This window comes from Diaphorina citri, unplaced genomic scaffold (assembly GCF_000475195.1).
Source record: "Diaphorina citri unplaced genomic scaffold, Diaci psyllid genome assembly version 1.1 scaffold2765, whole genome shotgun sequence".
NCBI classification, from domain to species: Eukaryota; Metazoa; Arthropoda; class Insecta; order Hemiptera; family Psyllidae; genus Diaphorina; species Diaphorina citri.
In genome coordinates, this window is record NW_007380182.1 from 4,317 (window position 1) to 22,105 (window position 17,789).

The following is a 17,789-nucleotide window of genomic DNA, read 5'->3' on the forward strand; positions in this document are numbered from 1 at the left end:
TTGTTGAGAACACAAAGTCTTGTTGGTCAAGACTGTAGTCACCTCTCTTGTATCAAGATATTGAAAGCTTGAAGACTTACCATTATGCTCTGTGAAGATGTTAGTGATGGGATGGCTGAATTCTTTGGTATTCCTAGGTTTATGTCTGGTGCTGGAACGGGCATTGATCCCAGCATAATATTGAAAGCTTGAAGACTTACCATTATGTTCTGTGAAGATGTTAGTGATGGGATGGCTGAATTCTTTGGTATTCCTAGGTTTATGTCTGGTGCTGGAACGGGCATTGATCCCAGCATTCAGAGTCCTGTCTTTAGTCTGTTGGGCACCCATGCTGCTCAAATCATTCCATACTATCGGAACAAGAGAAAATTTACAACTTTACACTAATTAAATATAAAACACACAATATCAAACACTATCACCTATCAGAAATTTAAACAACTTGTTTTCCCTCACACACTGTAAACCTGTAGGTACTTTTCCTGTTTGCCGGAAAACACTTATTGACTAGTCAAGAAAGTAAAAAGGAAATAAAATACTTATCGGAACAAGAGAAAATTTACAACTTTACACTAATTAAATATAAAACACACAATATCAAACACTATCATCTATCAGAAATTTAAACAACTTGTTTCCCTTTAACTCACACACTGTAAACCTGTAGGTACTTTTCCTGTTTGCCGGAAAACACTTATTGACTAGTCAAGAAAGTAAAAAGGAAATAAAATACGAAATAACTGATTTATTCTTGTACTTGAGCCCTCATTGATAAAAATGAAAATTAAACACACTACACCGCTCATTCAGCAAAAGTTTTTCGCCATTTTACAACGTTCAATGGTTCAATCGTTCACTTCACTTGGGTCTTGACTTCCATCGTCAATATTTTAGTTCCTGAATTTTCCGCTGCAACTTTAATATGGAAAATTTTAGAGATGGGAAAAGAACGTACGAACGAACTGTAGGAACTTGTTCTTTGAAAAAGTTCGTTCCTGAACGGAACTGTTCTTTAAATAGCTAATGATCAACTTGTTACCAATTAGTTTACTGCATTACCAATATGTAGGGACACTGTACAAAGAATTAATTTCATTAATGGTATCTTTAAAAAGCAAAGTCTAGGATAGAAATGTGCATTCTCTGCAAGGAAGAAATCTATCTCTTTACCCTTTGTTTTGAATGGAAAAAAACTTTCCTTTTTCTTAACAACATTATCAGATTATCACAGACATTTTTTGTTGTTACAAACCCCTGAGGACATTATCTAAAACCTTTCCTTTTTCTTAACAACATTATCAGATTATCACAGACATTTTTTGTTGTTACAAACCCCTGAGGACATTATCTAAAACTGGGCTTTTTGTGTATGGAGTTAAACGCCATGGGTTGCTGAAGGTAAGCAAGTCTTACGTGCGTCAACGTAAATGGCGCTCAAGAGGAGACACTGACTGAACTTAGAATAGAATAGAATATACCTTGTTTATCCTGCCAAAATGAGACTGAAAAGTCCCTTTACTCCCGCAGTCTAAACACGGTCTTATTGTATATTTCATTGGGAAAGTTTACAGATAAGTATATGTATACCTAAAACCTTGCTTAACTTAAAAAAAAAACTTACTGAAATATTTCTAATGAAACATTCGTTCTGGACTTACTCTTTTGACGGCTGCGCTGGCGCCCTCCAAGCCACCCCCTCTCCACACCTGCACAATGGTGTCCTTGTCCATCGACATGGCCTGAGCATCCCCGTTGACGTTCTTCCAGTCCTGGAACACCTCCTCCCACACGACAGACCGCTTGCGGATGGTCTTGATCGCCTTTAGAAGATACTGCATGTAGTAGCTCTGCAGCTGAGGACCGTCCCACTGTCTGGATACATGGACATTTTTATCTGCACTGGCCAATTCCAACAAAATATATGCACTCCTTTTAAATAATGAACTCAAACAGGTGATAAAATAAACATGATTTTTTCCAGAGTAAACACTAATGAAGGGGTAGGTGTATTACTGGCAGACAATCATGGTTTATGCCAACAGGTGATAAAATAAACATGATTTTTTTTTCCAGAGTAAACACTAATGAAGGGGTAGGTGTATTACTGGCAGACAATCATGGTTTATGCTTGTCAACAGCAGGAGATGTTGATCCGAAGAGTAGCGGAATAATATCTGCCATAGCCCAGCATGTCTCTAAATTAGAACCCAGTTCTAGCACTCCAGTCATCTGTATATCAGGAGATCAAGGGTGAGTTTGTTCATAACATCTTCCTTGGTGGTAAGTGAGTTTGAACATTGGACTTGTAATCAGGATGTGATCTGTATATCAGGAGATCAAGGGTGAGTTTGTTCATAACATCTTCCTTGGTGGTAAGTGAGTTTGAACATTGGACTTGTAATCAGGAATTTGAGTAATAACTACTGGTGGATCAAAATACTTATAAAATCAAATGTCAACTTGTGGGTTGCCATCTGTTGTGATAGTGTCAACCAAAAATGTTTACAAACTACTACAACAACAAAAGGTATTGATTATTAGGTGTTTCTTCCCCAAGCATCCCAATAGTTTTCTAGATAGAAAGATGAAAAATTTATCTCCTTAAAAAAGCAATAATTCATGAACCTTAATAATAAATACCTACCTATTGCCCCCTCCCGCAGGAAAATCCTCATTAAACAAGGATCAAATGTAACAACTGCTATTTTCAAACCAGATACCCAGAGTGGCAGCTGAAATGCATCTGATTCCTTGTATGAAATGTAAATATTTTGGATGGAGGGACTCCAGTTCTTCTGAATGTTCCTGGTGCGTTTGAATTGTGTAAATGGATCTCACATAAACCAAGTTAACTCAACATTGTAGAAATCAAATTACTTGAGTTCAGGCATTTTAAAGTTGTAGACTCCCCCATATGGGTCATATCATATGTGGCTTGCCAGGCCAAATTGTACAGTGTGGTAACCTCAAAGAAGGATCTTTGAAATAATCCCTTCTTCAGGCATTTTAAAGTTGTAGACCCCCCCCCATATGGGTCATATCATATGTGGCTTGCCAGGCCAAATTGTACAGTGTGGTAACCTCAAAGAAGGATCTTTGAAATAATCCCTTTTTTTTTCAAATACATAATCTCACAAATAAGAAAAATGTAGCAAAGTGAATAGAATTTTTAATTAGGAATCTGTAAGTAATTTATTTTATTACATTTGTAGGAACCTTAAACTTATGAGAATGTGTACAAATATTTTTTTATTTTGACTAAATTAGAAATTAGGTAGAAAGGACATTTTTCAATGGAATACCTATTTGAAAGACTGAAGATAAAAAAAGCCTCAAATACATAATCTCACAAATAAGAAAAATGTAGCAAAGTGAATAGAATTTTTAATTAGGAATCTGTAAGTAATTTATTTTATTACATTTGTAGGAACCTTAAACTTATGAGAATGTGTACAAATATTTTTTATTTTGACTAAATTAGAAATTAGGTAGAAAGGACATTTTTCAATGGAATACCTATTTGAAAGACTGAAGATAAAAAAAGCCTGCAGCTTTAGAACATTGAATGCACCATTTTCCTGAAGTTAGGCAATGTTATGTGGTTAGTATGTACATTGGTGGCTGTCTGGGCCTGTAAAAAGCTGCTTGCTCTTTGTGAGGAAAATACTTCAACAAGTTCATCTGATATGAATCAATAATATGAGCTGGTAAAAATTACAGAAAAAAACATGAGAAGTCTGATTTAGTTATGCCTTAATGTGCTCTTGTTCATTTTGAAGTCAATTTAAATGTTAAGACAGGAGAAGTAAAGGACACTAAATAAATGTCAATAAATAAATAGAAGGTTAGGTGTCAGTTTTTGGATACCTTCCCTGTTAAGAATAGACTACTGATTTTTGATTCTAACAATTATTTTCAAACTACATGCTTTGGTTATCCATGATACCTACAGTGTTTTTCGTTTATAACGACCGAAAATCCCGGTCCCTTGAAATTCTCTATCTCGTCGCGTGTATTTCCATTCGGATATAGCGATCTCGGTTATAACGACGTATTCGGTTATAACGACCAAATTTTGGGTAAAAATTGGAAACTGCATTCGGTTATAACGACACTGTAATGTGCGTAATGATGCCTGCAGCTTTAGAACATTGAATGCACCAGTTTCCTGAAGTTAGGCAATTTTATGTGGTTAGTATCTACATTGGTGGCTGTCAGGGCCTGTAAAAAGCTGCTTGCTCTTTGTGAGGAAAATACTTCAACAAATTCATCTGATATGAATCAATAATATGAGCTGGTAAAAATTACAGAAAAAAACATGAGAAGTCCGATTTAGTTATGCCTTAATGTGCTCTTGTTCATTGTGAAGTCAATTTAAATGTTAAGACAGGAGAAGTAAAGGACACTAAAATGTCAATAAATAAATAAATAGAAGGTTAGGTGTCAGTTTTTGGATACATTTCCTGTTAAGAATAGACTAGTGATTTTTGATTCTAACAATTATTTTCAAACCATGTGCTTTGGTTATCCATGATACTATGAAACTAGATCTAGGATTTTTGGTGCTCAATACATGAAAATGTCAGCTTATAAAATTCGATCAGCTTTTAATGACACTGACCAAGGAGCAAGGGAGCAACACAACAAATAAGTAATTGCTCAAACACTACTATTCTTTCTATTTTTTTAAAAAATACATTTTTTCTAACACGTTAGACATGTTTGTGGTTAAAACCACAATCTCAGTTTAAACTTGATTTCACTCTTGAATTAAGCAATCTCAAGGGCTGATGACAATGGCAGGGGCCTCCCCTTGTACACCAAGGGATTTGGGTTTTGGCCAAAGTTTGAAATCAACCTAATAAGATTGCTTTTTTTTTTTCGGATAAGGCGTTTTAACACAGGAATACCCAGGTCATTCACGCCGGAAGATTGCTTAATCCCAGAGTTAAACTCACATTGTGGTCCTGGCCAACTAATAATACGACAGTAAGGAAGGACAGTGTAAATGGAATATGTAAAATCGGAGAACAGAAGAAAGTGCTGTACTCTTCTCTTAGGTCCATCTCACATTGGACGTACGACTTTTAGTAGAGCGTAGTCGCCTGCAAAAGGCAAAACCAAACCTATGAGAATGACATAGACCCTCTATAGTCTATAGCAGGGGTGGCCAGACTTTTTTCGTTGCGGTTCCCTTCTTAACTTTCAAAAGTGTTCGAGGTTCCCCCCCCCACCCACACCCAACCAAACCTACGAGAATGACAGAGACCCTCTGTTGTCTATAGAGTTATAGACTTCATTGCACTTGTACCATTACATTAAACAAAATTATATCAATAAAGAGGTGCTCGATTAAACTGTTGGTATATTGAAACAACATGTTCTAAGCTGACAGTCTAAATAAAGCACTACTTACTTGCTATCATTCTCAGAGGTTTGGATTTGTTCATACCGAACCATCGAGCGGTCAAGCGAAAACTAAACTAAACCCCTTCCCCCCTCTCCTCCTCTCACGCTTTGCTTTCTTCTCTTTCCAAGAATCAGTGAATTTCTTGTTACCTACACTTGTTTCCGTATAGCTGCGTTTACCACACTTCAAACCGATGCCGATGGATAATAATACCTATGTAGGTACCTACCTACCAAAATATTTTTATGATTTATTTTTTCTTTTTCGTTTCACGATTAGGTATAAAAAAAGAATGAAATAATAGCCAATAAAAAAAAAATATTTCAATGTAGGTACTACGTAATTTAATAATTATTTATTTTTTTATTTCAGGAGAAAAAGAAAAACATATTCGATTTTGATGTTGGTCGTCAGAATCATCCGTTCCTTGTGACGGAACTCAGGGGACTTTCTAATTACGTATCTTTTCAAGGTCGTGTCGATTTTCCTCTTTTGTTTACAGTTTTCCAGGAGGGGTTGGGGGAAAAAAGAAGAAGAAAATGACAACAGGAAAACTGGAAAGTGCAAAAAAGTTGTGAAGTAAATGGGTGTTTTATTTAAAATTACTGTTTTTAAATTGAACCCTGTTAACCACTAAATTACCCCAATTTGTTTTATACAGCAACATACCTATCTTGCGATTTTTGTGGAAAATCTGCATTGATACTTGTAAAAAGCATAGAGCTTTTTCACCATGTATAACCAAGAAGATCTACAACAGGAGAGATGGAGACAGATCAACACTCTAAAGATATTCAATGACAAGTAAGTTACCTACTCAGGAGTTTCAAGATCTTATGGAATGTCCAAAATGTAATTCTCTGATCTTGCACAGCTATGATTATTTGTTGATTTGTTCTCATTCCATCAGGGGGTCATTTTTTGCAGTTTTACAGTTCACTGAATTCAAGATCTTATGGAATGTCCAAAATGTAATTCTCTGATCTTGCACAGCTATGATAATTTGTTGATTTGTTCTCATTCCATCAGGGGGTCATTTTTTGCAGTTTTACAGTTCCCTGAACTAATTTATTTATTTGGCAGTAATCTCCTAATGGAGATGCTCTACATAATCCCATCATTAACACCCTAATTATTTTCTATTTATTCATTTCAGTGTTTCCCAAGTCACGGACAATGCTGAGTACAAAGTTGATTTCTCTTCAGGGCCGAACAAATTTTCTCTCAATGTTATATTAACACCAGACTTTCCAATGGTCAGACCAATCTTGAAAATATCTCCCTCAATCAATCACCTTTGGGTGAATGCCTCAGGTGATGAAATTATCAATGCCCCTGGACTGTTGAATTTCACAAGACATTCTGATCTTGGGCGGGTAGTGCAGGCAGTGATACGAGAACTCCAACGAAGACCTCCTCTTATCACAAGTCATGTTCCAAATAATGTAAGTATTTTATATTATGGTTGTTATTTCCTTATGTATTATGCCTTTATTAAAATTGGACAAAATAATGCAGATGTGTCAGTTATTCTGTTTCAGTAGTATGGTGTGTCATCTGGCAACCCAGACTCTGGGCAGTTCATTAATAAATTGTTATTGATTGTTCCTCTCTAGCTAATAAAATAAATCACATTATTTTAAATATGGTCAAGATTTATACTAATTTTGTGCTCATAAACCTCTCCCAGTATTTCACTAATGCCCAAAATAAATTTAAGATTTACATTATTTTTGTTTAACACATTGTGTACGAAGCGCAGCCCAGGTATCAAGTCAGATTCCAGCTAAGAGAAAAAATGTCATTTTTCCCATCTTTCTTTCAGGAACAACTGCTCAAAACAGTGAACATTCACGAAGAGGAGAGTGAGAGAATAGCAGATAATTTCCTGGAGAATAAAATAGACCTGGACACATTCCTGGGAACGTACATAGATAAGAGAGTGGTAAGATTAAGATCCCTTGCAAAATTGACCCACTGAGTGATGTGTTCATATATGCTAGACATTTTTCTAATCAGAAGCAACAGTGAAATTCGTACTACACAGTACTGGCATTCAATTTGTTCAATACATTTTCAAAAAAAAAAAAAAAAAAAAAAAATAAAAAAATATAAAAGGGAAATTTTTAAAAAATTTTCAAAAAAAAAAAAAAAAAAAAAAAAAACTGAAGAAATATTTCATGTCTCATTTCATTTAAAGTAATTTTTTTTCTTCACTTATCTACCTACTTTATATGGGATCCAGGTGATGTTAATTTACTGATTTACTTTCTCCCCAGGTTACTCACAGACTTCGAGCCAAAGAAGAACGTTTGAGCTTTCAATTAGAAGCCTTGGAAAAAGCTAGCTATTAGACATTCCAATGATGATTCCTCCAAGTCATACAAAGTGTAAGGTCAGTATGAAAATTCATGAAGAACAGGACTCTAGTCCATTTCTGAAAGGAACTTTACATCTTGCAATATGTATTTATTTTGATGTCACAGCAAACAGTATATTGTTTAAGCAATATTTTTAAAGGTTTTTCTGCACGAATGACATGTTTTAACACATAGTTAAAGCATCTAAAAGGAAAACAAAGAAGATGTATTTTCACAACTTTTGCAAGGTGTAAAGTTTTTTCTAGACTATCTAGACTGAGGGTCACCAAGTCCATCATGTGATATTTAAAATGTGTACCCAGAGATGTGCAAAATGCTTTTGAAAACCAATTTGAAATGCAAAATGTAAAATGCCTCTAGAAAACCAATTTTTCTTTCTAGGCTGAGGGTCACCAAGTCCATCATGTGATATTTAAAATGTGTACCTAGGTGCATATATTATTTAGTGTATTTATGTGTAATATAACAACAGATGTAAAAATTAGTACCCATGGTACATACAAATTTAGAGTTTTTATTTATTTATTTTTCCACAGTAAAACACACAAACACTTGTACTCGGTACTTACCTACCTAAATGGGAATCTTATATTATAAGAACAAGATCCATTCACAGTTCACAGTTCACATTTCATAGTTCACACACTGATCGCTCTATCTCGAGAACCAACTGAGGGTCACCAAGTCCATCATGTGATATTTAAAATGTGTACCTAGGTGCATAGATTATTTAGTGTATTTATGTGTAATATAACAACAGATGTAAAAATTAGTACCCACGGTACATACAAATTTAGAGTTTTTATTTATTTATTTTTCCACAGTAAAACACACAAACACTTGTACCTACTCGGTACTTACTTACCTAAATGGGAATCTTATATTATAAGAACGAGATCCATTCACTCATTCACATTTCATAGTTCACACACTGATCGCTCTATCTCTAGCGCTCTATCTCGAGAACCACAACACCTAGAAAGCTGAAATTTGGTAGGAATATTCCTTTTATGGTCTAGGTGTGCAATAAGAAAGGATTTTGCGAAAATCTAAACCGATCCTGAGATAGGTATGATCAATTTTTCATCGCTAAAATCTCCATAAGAAATACACAGAAAGCAGAGTCTGCGGGAGAGAAAACTTTTCCTCGCTCGCCTAAATTTGAGTTTCGTTTATGTTTTTAGTTTGATAAAAATACAAGTTCGGCCATGCCTTTTCCACAAGCTTGGCCATGCCTCGGGATGAACTAGCGGGATTCCGGAGCGAAGCGACGGAATTCAGCTAGTAATATAATATGAGTGGGAATCTTCTTATATTATTCTCTGCAAGGAAGAAATCTATCTCTTTACCCTTTATTTTGAATGGAAAAAAACTTTCCTTTTTCTTAACAACATTATCAGATTATCACAGACATTTTTTGTTGTTACAAACCCCTGAGGACATTATCTAAAACACAAACCCATGTTTGTTTCATTCATTCTTCTTTGTCATCTTCTTCCTCCTCTCCTTCTACTTCTTCCTCTTCTCCTTCTTCCTCTCCCTCCTCCACTTCCATTTCTTCAACATTACTCACATTCTTTGAAGTGTCCTTCTTGCCTGTGCTTCTCCTTTTCTTTGTGCTCAATTCTGAAAGGAAATAGAACCAATATGATACTATGTACAAGCTTGTTCTAGGTTTGGTACACACCATGTTAGCAGCATATGATGTGAATCTTTCATGAATTGATTTTCTCGTGATAGAATCATTGAAGTTGAAGTAAAATATCCAATAAGAGATATTTTTGGAATTGGTCTTTTGTTTTATATACTTGTAGGTACTTAAATCACCTATTTCTCAATCCAACCCTGTGATTGTGGTCTTTTATTATATTATAGCTCATACACGTGCTGAACAAAGTGAAGATTTAGCCAGATAGTTGTCTTGGTTTTTTCAATAAATGCAGTTAATTCTTTGTGTTGTTATGTCACAACTTTGATGCTCACTGCAGCATTGTAGGATTTTCCCAATATCTCAATAATCCTAAAATCCAATGTTTATTTACCATGCTGGCACCGGTTGCTATGTGCATTTATATGTCATAGCTACTCATTTTCCTCACAAGGCTGAGTGAGCCCCACAAGTCATAGAATCAATCACTTGCATGATGCAAATTTCTTGACCCCACCGGGAATCAAACCCGGGTCTCCTGCATGCAAGGCGAGTGCAGTGACCACTATGCCATGGGAGTTGATTGGTTTTTTCAATACTTACGTTCTAATTTCTTCTGTAGAGCTCCTGCAAACACCTCAAATCCAATTTGTTTAACACCTTCAATAACATCCACCCCACTCAGCGTTTTCCTATTCTTTTCATTGGCAATGCTCAAGGCTTCTGTTGTTAGGTGTAAGATAAATAGAGAAGCAGCTTTTCCTGCAGCCAGTCTTACATCTTTTGAGACATTGATTTTACCCTCTGCATCTTTGGGCAGAGCTTCTTTGATCAGCCTTTGTATTATGGCTGACGGCAAGTTCAAATCATCAAGGCTTTCAGCCATACTTTGGATAGATAAAAGAATGACGGACAGTAAACACAAATACACAATCGACTTTTCACAGTTAATAATTGATTAATATTTTATTTAATTCAACATTTAATTATTTAATATTGAAATTTACATCTAAATTTTAAAAATTGGTCCCAAAACTTCATAAAAGAAAACGCAAATTCGTTTGTTTTTGTTTACAAAAATAATCGCGGTTTTTTCGCGACCAATCAGATCACGTCTTTCTTCCAGGAAAACCATTTTGATTGGTTAACAGCGAATTGTGAACAGTGAGGCTCCGGGATCTGATTGGTCGAAGAAATCAAAAGGGACTTCCTAAAATCGGCGGCTTTTGATTTTATTTTCATTGTGCAGCCAAAAAACTTCTGCCATTTTAGGACCGAGCAACACGTCAACTTTTACAAAATTTTATTCTGATTCTTGACGGATTGCCAATCTCGAAGTGTACGCTCGGGAGTCGGGGCACTGTTTTGATATATTTTATTAATAATATCCTTTCATTTATTTTTACTCTATCAAAGTTTCAACAAAAACGCAACGCTAAAGAACAACAATATTCCGTTCACACCAGCGTGGAAACAGCAAATTGTAAACAGTGAGCTTCCAGGATCTGATTGGTCGAAGAAATCAAAAGGGACTTCCTAAAATCGGCGGCTTTGGATTTTATTTTCATTGTGCAACCAAAAAACTTCTGCCATTTTAGGACCGAGCAAACGTCAACTTTTACAAAATTTTATTCTGATTCTTGACGGATTGCCAATCTCGAAGTGTACGCTCGGGAGTCGGGGACTCGGGGCACTGTTTTGATATATTTTATTAATAATAGGTATCCTTTCATTTATTTTTACTCTATCAAAGTTTCAACAAAAACGCAACGCTAAAGAACAACAATATTCCGTTCACACCAGCGTGGAAAGGTGCTGAAGATTTTTCAGCCTTCTTCTCTGAAGGGATTAGGGTAGGATTAGGAGTTTCCGTCGCACTCTCCTCAGTGGGCGCTTTGTCACTGGACGAAGTGACCGTTTCGTAATGGCTGTCTTCCTCGTTGTCTTTCGTTAAGCCGAGACTTTCCCCGAAGGGATTAGGGTAGGATTAGGAGTTTCCGTCGCACTTTCCTCAGTGGGCGCTTTGTCACTGGACGAAGTGACCGTTTCGTAATGGCTGTCTTCCTCGTTGTCTTTCGTTAAGCCGAGACTTTCCCGGATGTGATCGAGGGAGAAGAAACGTCCATAAGAAAATGACCCGCGGGTTGGTTGTGGGATGACAGGGCTGCAGTAGGAAATATCATACACTGGAGCTGCCTGCACGTTACGGCGTTTGAGACGGCATACATGTTCTGTAATCCGGTTCTTTGTGTTGTTGCTGGGTTGCGGTGAGGACCAGAGATGTTCGGCTGCGGCGCAGGCTCGGGGCCATACTCGGGACTCGATGTTCGTCTCGTCCACTTTCTCGCCCCACATGCACGCTTCACCACCTGTGGATCAAAGAATCAGATGTTTACTACTATGGGAGGGACGAAAATATAATAAACATGAGTAGGAATATCTGTGTATCTGTATTACAATTACCACCTCCGGCTCCTCCCGGTTTTACAGTCTCTGACTTGTACACAGTGTACAGTGCTAGTGCTGTACACCGTCATTGGGAGGTAGAAATTGTAGATTGAAATGACAGCTGTGTAGGTAATATTGCAGATATACTCATAAAAGTATACCTACCTATTTCCTCTCTACACACATTTTCCTTACCCAAAAACAGTTTCTTCTCTTCTGGAGTCAGATCAATGGATCCCACCCTGATACCCGTAGATTGTAATTACAGCTGTGTAGGTATTATTGTAGATATGTAGATAGAAGTATACCTATTTCCTCTCTACACACATTTTCCTTACCCAAAAACAGTTTCTTCTCTTCTGGAGTCAGATCAATGGATCCCACCCTGATACCATGGTAAGTCTCGAACTCTTGCTCCAAATTATCCAGATACCATCCAATTGAATTGATCACTTTGTATCCTGCCGAAACGACCTGGAGAAAAGAAGAGTTCAACAAGTTGTCATATCTACTGATCACATCAAAGCCACGTGGAAGGCTATATGGAAACAGGTTGCTTATCGAGCTTATAACTGACTTACGACTCAATATGAATACATACCCGTTTTCAACCGTTTCAACGCCACGGGTTCGGAGATTCGTATACTTAATCCATCCCTTGGGGCAGGTGCCCCTCCACCTAAGCCTCAGAGTGGGCTTTTTGGACTTACGACTCAATATGAATACATACCCGTTTTCAACGCCACGGGTTCGGAGATTCGTATACTTAATCCATCCCTTGGGGCAGGTGCCCCTCCACCTAAGCCTCAGAGTGGGCTTTTTGTGTATGAAGTCAAACGCCATGGGTTGCTGAAGGTAAGCAAGTCTTACGTGCGTCAACGTAAATGGCGCTCAAGAGGAGACACTGACTGAACTTAGAATAGAATAGAATATACCTTGTTTATCCTGCCAAAATGAGACTGAAAAGTCCCTTTACTCCCGCAGTCTAAACACGGTCTTATTGTATATTTCATTGGGAAAGTTTACAGATAAGTATATGTATACCTAAAACCTTGCTTAACTTAAAAAAAAAACTTACTGAAATATTTCTAATGAAACATTCGTTCTGGACTTACTCTTTTGACGGCTGCGCTGGCGCCCTCCAAGCCACCCCCTCTCCACACCTGCACAATGGTGTCCTTGTCCATCGACATGGCCTGAGCATCCCCGTTGACGTTCTTCCAGTCCTGGAACACCTCCTCCCACACGACAGACCGCTTGCGGATGGTCTTGATCGCCTTGAGAAGATACTGCATGTAGTAGCTCTGCAGCTGAGGACCGTCCCACTGTCTGGTGCTCATGAAAGCCTTGATCTCTGGGTTTTGTTCCCTGTGGGAATGTAAACGAACAGGAGCGGGTGATTTTATTGGACAATCGAAAGCCATGTTCACTATCAAAAATTTCAAACGATCATCACCGACTTATAACATACCAACAGAAGAAATCCACCTCATCTCCGCCCAAATGTACATAGCTTTCGGGAAAGCGTTGTCCCAGTTCGGTAAATAAGTCGCGGACAAAGTCTAAGGTGACGTTCTTGGTTGGATCCAGAGGACCGACGAATGTTTTGCCTTCAACCCGATGCGGACAATGACAGTGAATTTGTGGCATTCCCGGCTCCATACTGTCCGTGTGACCTGTCAACATTAGAACAAAGCATTTCAAAATTTTGTTGCTGAGGACCTCCCAAAAGAAGCAATCATTGATCAGATGGAACAATGCATTTCAAAATTTCGTTGCTGAGGAGGTAAAAGAAACGATTTTATTGATCATGATCAGACAACTTGTCGCGATGACAAAGTTGTTTAGTGTGATGCTGTGATGTCTGATGTGACCACCAACATGTAGTCAAGGAATGGTTAGTCCAGCGATGCCGATCTACCATACTGTAGACTCTGTAGACGCTGCTTTACATTACCAGTATAAGTTTCGGTGCCAGATGCTCAACAACCAACAAGCAAGAGGAACATGGACATACCCGGGGTGTCGATCTCGGGAATGACCCGAATTCCTCTCAACCTGGCATACTCAATGACATTCTTGATCATCTTTTCCGTGTAAATCGCATCCGGGCCGAACGCTCCTTTGAGACTCAGCGAGGGGAATTTTTTGCTCTCGTAGGGGAAAGACTGATCGTCAACAAGGTGCCAATGGAGGACGTTCAGTTTGTTGTAGGACATGATGTCGAGTTGCTTCTTGATTGCTTTGATGGGGAGATAGTGCCGGGAGCCGTCCACTAAAAGACCCCGGTGAGGGAATTGAGGGAAATCTTCGATCGTTTGAACGCGAATAATCTGAAACAAAAATGGAACAAGAGTAGAGTTACAAAGTGTCATTTTTCTAGCTCCCAGTCCAACTAGAAGTACATAGGTTTAGTGAGGCCGAATTTTTGTGTAGGTTCATATGTAGGTACAGACTTAGTATAAGAATCCTGACATCCTGTAACCTTTATCTTTATCCCCCTTCACTTACCAATTGGTCGCCGTTTGGGGCAGGTATTGGCAACTGCGAAAATGTTTCCAGTCCTCTCAATATGCCCCAAATACTTTGACTTGTCAGCAGGCAACTAGAGTTCTTGATTTCCAAAGTATCTGAAATTACACAAGGGAGGACGCTTCAGGACAGGACAACTTGTTACCATGAAGGAAAGTTGTTTTCGTTAGATCGGCCAATTCGTATCGGGCTACGCTCCAACGTCTCTGTATAACTGCTAAGGGTGTTGATATCTTTCTACATTAAAGTAAGGATTATAAAGTTGTGTCCACACACACAGTCGACCGACCATCGATCGAAGTCGACTGACACGTCCACACTGCCTCGACAACATAGATTTACCTCGTCCATCGACATGGACACATGACCCGTGTTTGGACACCTCTCTAGGAAGTACGTGGAATTTCACCTACATTTTTCATCCATATCAATATGCGGATATTTTTCACACTCGTTGAGCAGTCTGATTTTCAGCTTGATAGTTTTGCCCACAATATTGGGCGCCGTCACCACGCTATCAAACTTGGTCAGGTTTCTCCAGTTGGTCTTCAATATTTCCGTGTACCTCAGGATGGCATCTTCCAAAATATCGCACGACTTGCCGGACACCTGGAAAAAAAGGCTCAGTAGAGGTATTCGTGGTTGAAATCCAAAGACACAATTAATGAGATACGTCCCTCACAATGAAATTGTGCCTTTTTAGGGTAGGTTTACAAGTACATGATTGTTCGAAAAAGACAATCGTACCAATGATACAGTACGAGCTATTCAACTTTTCCGAATTTCCGATCTTACTTTGGTTATTTTGATCCATTGACCACATTTCTACCAGTTCCAACACCTACGAACACTGATATCAACTATCAACATTATCAACTTACTTTGAACAAGAAAGGCTCTAGAACTCCAACGTATTCGTCTTTCAGGACTTGTTTCATACAAGTACATGATTGTTCGAAAAAGACAATGGTACCAATGACACAGTACGAGCTATTCAACTTTTCCGAATTTCCGATCTTACTTTGGTTATTTTGATCCATTGACCACATTTCTATCAGCTCAAACACCTACGAGCACTGATATCAACTATCAACATTATCAACTTACTTTGAACAAGAAAGGCTCTAGAACTCCAACGTATTCGTCTTTCAGGACTTGTTTCCTAGGCTAGGTATACAAGTACACGAATGTTCCAAAAAGAGACTGGTACCAATGATACAGTACGAGCTATTCAACTTTTCCGAATTTCCGATCTTACTTTGCTTATTTTGATCCATTGACCACATTTCTATCAGTTCCAACCTTCCAACACCTACGAACACTGATATCAACATTATCATTATCAACTTACTTTGAACAAGAAAGGCTCTAGAACTCCAACGTATTCGTCTTTCAGGACTTGTTTCTGAGGTTTTGGCCAAACTTTAAACAAAAAAAAAAACAAGGAGGTTATAAACCGATGGACAAAAGGGATATTGTAGAAAAAATGAGGCTAAAAAATTAAGAAGGTAGCCATTACTAGGAGGTATATCAATGTGGCATTTTGTACATTTGGAAAGTTCAACAAAAGTTTGACGTCTGAAAAAGAATTCACGTTTAATGGGGCGAACTTTATTTGTTCTCGGAACGGCACATCCAATGATATTGTATCGTAGGGGAGGAAAAGTATAATATTTACACGGCACATTGCATAAGTACATTAGTTACTAGGCGCTCGTAGAAATTCAGCAACAGTGTTTTATGAGTGGGGAAGGTGATACATCCACTAAAATGGTAAAATTTGAATAATGTTTATTGTACACCAGATTGCATAGTCTAATTAGTTTTTTAGCCGTTCGCTTGGATATTTACCTACGTTGTGATTCTTGCGCATCCACTAGCACAAGCAATACTAGCATACAAACTATTTATTGTATGACACATTGCATACTCACACTATTTGTCATTTAATTTTGACCGACCGATTGCCGGGATAAGCAATCAGCTCTTGTTGGCCAACGGCTTCGGGCGGATGAGCCAACAGTCTACCGGCATTGTTTTTTGTAATTTGGCTTTGTACTTTGTAATACTCGTAAGCAGGTACTTAGGTGTATGATTGTATCTGTTTGTATTAGGAAGAATGAGGGGCAACCTAGGTATAGTTGGGCGTAATGAGTTCAGGTAGGTACTGATGTTAGCGGTACTTTCCTGTCGAAAAATTTATTCCTAATCACGGTTTATTGTCTTCTACGCAGCTCATCAGTAATAATATCACTCCTGGTGTTATGCAAAGTCATACCAATACTTACCACCTTATTGTCATTTTGCAATCCTTAAACTTACCTACTTATCTATCTTGTTAATAGATAGTAGATAAATCTGCGTACCTACTGTTCAATCGAATATTATATTTTTTATGAGTTTGTTATCCAATCTACCTATAACTTATAACTACACTTATTATACCATCGAAGCATTGTCTCAGTCACCTAGCTATTATTTTCCGCAATTTCCTATTCCTATACAAATTATTACCTAGGTAATGATGGTAGAATATACACCCATATGTCTCCCCTATAAGTAATTATGTATCTACGTACCTATTTCTATTTTCTTTGGGAAAATTCCGTAGACATCTAGCTGTCTGACTAATTAGAAAACCAATTTGTGGTGAGATGCCTCTTACCTGGCATGAACTTAAATGATATAAAGCACCCACTCGGCCACGGAGGTTGCTTTTGATCAAACTTAATACAGCGATTCGATAAATTATGTAGATCAAAATGTCCCTTGCCCTGTTTCCAAGAGGTGTTTAGGCACATAGAACGTTTTAAATGATAAATAAAATGCACAAGTGTTAACTATGCTCAGTTCTGACTATAAAAATAACACCTGACAGGTGTTTTGTATGAATTTGCGAGTTTTCCTTGTATGTTGTATGTACCTACCTAGATACGAGTAGATGAACGTACTAATCTATGGGCTATTATTTTAGACTATTTACTCATGAGGCACTTTATGTTGGTGCATTCATCTATGGACTTTTTTCATTATGAATTTGTGACTGAGCAGAATGATAATTATAAAGGTAATGTTACACCAAGCGCGCTAAGACCTTGTCTGCCTTTTGTGAGCGATAGGACGCGGGTTCGATTCCCGCCCGGGGCGGATTTCATAATATTATAACGGTAATGTTACACCAAGCGCGTTAGCAAACACTGTTTGCAAACGATGCGGTGTTTGCAATCATTTTCCCACAAACATTGGCTTGCAAACAGCGTTCATGTGTGCGCGGAGTTGACCCGGCTGCTGTCGGTTTAAAGGTAATGTTACACCAAGCGCGCATTGTTTGCAAACGTTTGTGTAGAAGGACTAAATTTACCCAACATGA

General features: G+C 37.9%; 5 protein-coding genes across 6 annotated transcripts; 3 read left to right on the top strand and 2 right to left on the bottom strand.

The window, feature by feature from the left end:
* Nucleotides 1-1,048: 1,048 nt before the first annotated feature.
* On the bottom strand, nt 1,049-10,466 carry LOC103519510 (DNA polymerase epsilon subunit 3). 2 transcript variants are annotated; one of them, XM_017448227.2, is made up of 3 exons: nt 10,043-10,378; nt 9,245-9,417; nt 1,049-1,274 (listed from the first exon to the last, which is right to left on the bottom strand). In XM_017448227.2, the coding sequence occupies exons 1-2, from the start codon at nt 10,323-10,325 to the stop codon at nt 9,266-9,268; spliced, it is 435 nt and encodes a 144-aa protein (XP_017303716.1). In that variant the 5' UTR covers nt 10,326-10,378; the 3' UTR covers nt 1,049-1,274; nt 9,245-9,265. The 2 variants fall into 2 exon arrangements, with proteins under 2 accessions (XP_017303716.1, XP_008482819.1); XM_008484597.3 differs by lacking the exon at nt 1,049-1,274 and having other exon boundaries at nt 9,132-9,417; nt 10,043-10,466.
* On the top strand, nt 2,026-2,922 carry LOC103519513. Its single transcript, XM_008484600.2, has 3 exons — nt 2,026-2,042; nt 2,074-2,250; nt 2,664-2,922. Exons 1-3 carry the CDS (start codon nt 2,026-2,028, stop codon nt 2,734-2,736), a joined length of 267 nt encoding a protein of 88 aa, XP_008482822.1. The 3' UTR covers nt 2,737-2,922.
* LOC103519514 (vacuolar protein sorting-associated protein 37A-like) lies at nt 5,908-7,102 on the top strand. Its single transcript, XM_026830982.1, has 2 exons — nt 5,908-6,214; nt 6,567-7,102. Exons 1-2 carry the CDS (start codon nt 6,144-6,146, stop codon nt 6,952-6,954), a joined length of 459 nt encoding a protein of 152 aa, XP_026686783.1. The 5' UTR covers nt 5,908-6,143; the 3' UTR covers nt 6,955-7,102.
* On the top strand, nt 7,194-7,898 carry LOC113471663 (vacuolar protein sorting-associated protein 37A-like). The gene is made up of 2 exons (XM_026830983.1): nt 7,194-7,355; nt 7,690-7,898. The coding sequence occupies exons 1-2, from the start codon at nt 7,209-7,211 to the stop codon at nt 7,762-7,764; spliced, it is 222 nt and encodes a 73-aa protein (XP_026686784.1). The 5' UTR covers nt 7,194-7,208; the 3' UTR covers nt 7,765-7,898.
* A 33-nt stretch (nt 10,467-10,499) lies between the features above and the next one.
* LOC103519511 (beta-hexosaminidase subunit alpha-like) lies at nt 10,500-17,091 on the bottom strand. Its single transcript, XM_026830984.1, has 11 exons — nt 17,085-17,091; nt 15,771-15,841; nt 14,833-15,028; nt 14,399-14,517; nt 13,905-14,220; nt 13,359-13,563; nt 13,003-13,255; nt 12,226-12,361; nt 11,407-11,808; nt 11,240-11,278; nt 10,500-10,902 (listed from the first exon to the last, which is right to left on the bottom strand). Exons 1-11 carry the CDS (start codon nt 17,089-17,091, stop codon nt 10,850-10,852), a joined length of 1,797 nt encoding a protein of 598 aa, XP_026686785.1. The 3' UTR covers nt 10,500-10,849.
* Nucleotides 17,092-17,789: the final 698 nt, after the last annotated feature.

What these genes read in the sequence shown, in the direction of transcription:
- LOC103519514 (XM_026830982.1), top strand. Translation starts at nt 6,144, where the DNA reads ATGTATAACCAAGAAGATCTACAACAGGAGAGATGGAGACAGATCAAC. An exon ending in CTAAAGATATTCAATGACAA is followed by an intron (nt 6,215 to 6,566) that starts GTAAGTTACCTA and finishes TATTCATTTCAG; the next exon opens with TGTTTCCCAAGTCACGGACA.
- LOC103519513 (XM_008484600.2), top strand. An exon ending in TGTATATCAGGAGATCAAGG is followed by an intron (nt 2,251 to 2,663) that starts GTGAGTTTGTTC and finishes CCCCTCCCGCAG; the next exon opens with GAAAATCCTCATTAAACAAG.
- LOC103519511 (XM_026830984.1), bottom strand. An exon ending in TAGAGCCTTTCTTGTTCAAA is followed by an intron (nt 15,029 to 15,770) that starts GTAAGTTGATAA and finishes CTTTTTTTCCAG; the next exon opens with GTGTCCGGCAAGTCGTGCGA. An exon ending in TTCAGCACCTTTCCACGCTG is followed by an intron (nt 10,903 to 11,239) that starts GTGTGAACGGAA and finishes GTTTCCACGCTG; the next exon opens with GTGTGAACGGAATATTGTTG.
- LOC103519510 (XM_017448227.2), bottom strand. Translation starts at nt 10,325, where the DNA reads ATGGCTGAAAGCCTTGATGATTTGAACTTGCCGTCAGCCATAATACAA. An exon ending in TCTACAGAAGAAATTAGAAC is followed by an intron (nt 9,418 to 10,042) that starts GTAAGTATTGAA and finishes ATTTCCTTTCAG; the next exon opens with AATTGAGCACAAAGAAAAGG.
- LOC113471663 (XM_026830983.1), top strand. Translation starts at nt 7,209, where the DNA reads ATGTCATTTTTCCCATCTTTCTTTCAGGAACAACTGCTCAAAACAGTG. An exon ending in CGTACATAGATAAGAGAGTG is followed by an intron (nt 7,356 to 7,689) that starts GTAAGATTAAGA and finishes CTTTCTCCCCAG; the next exon opens with GTTACTCACAGACTTCGAGC.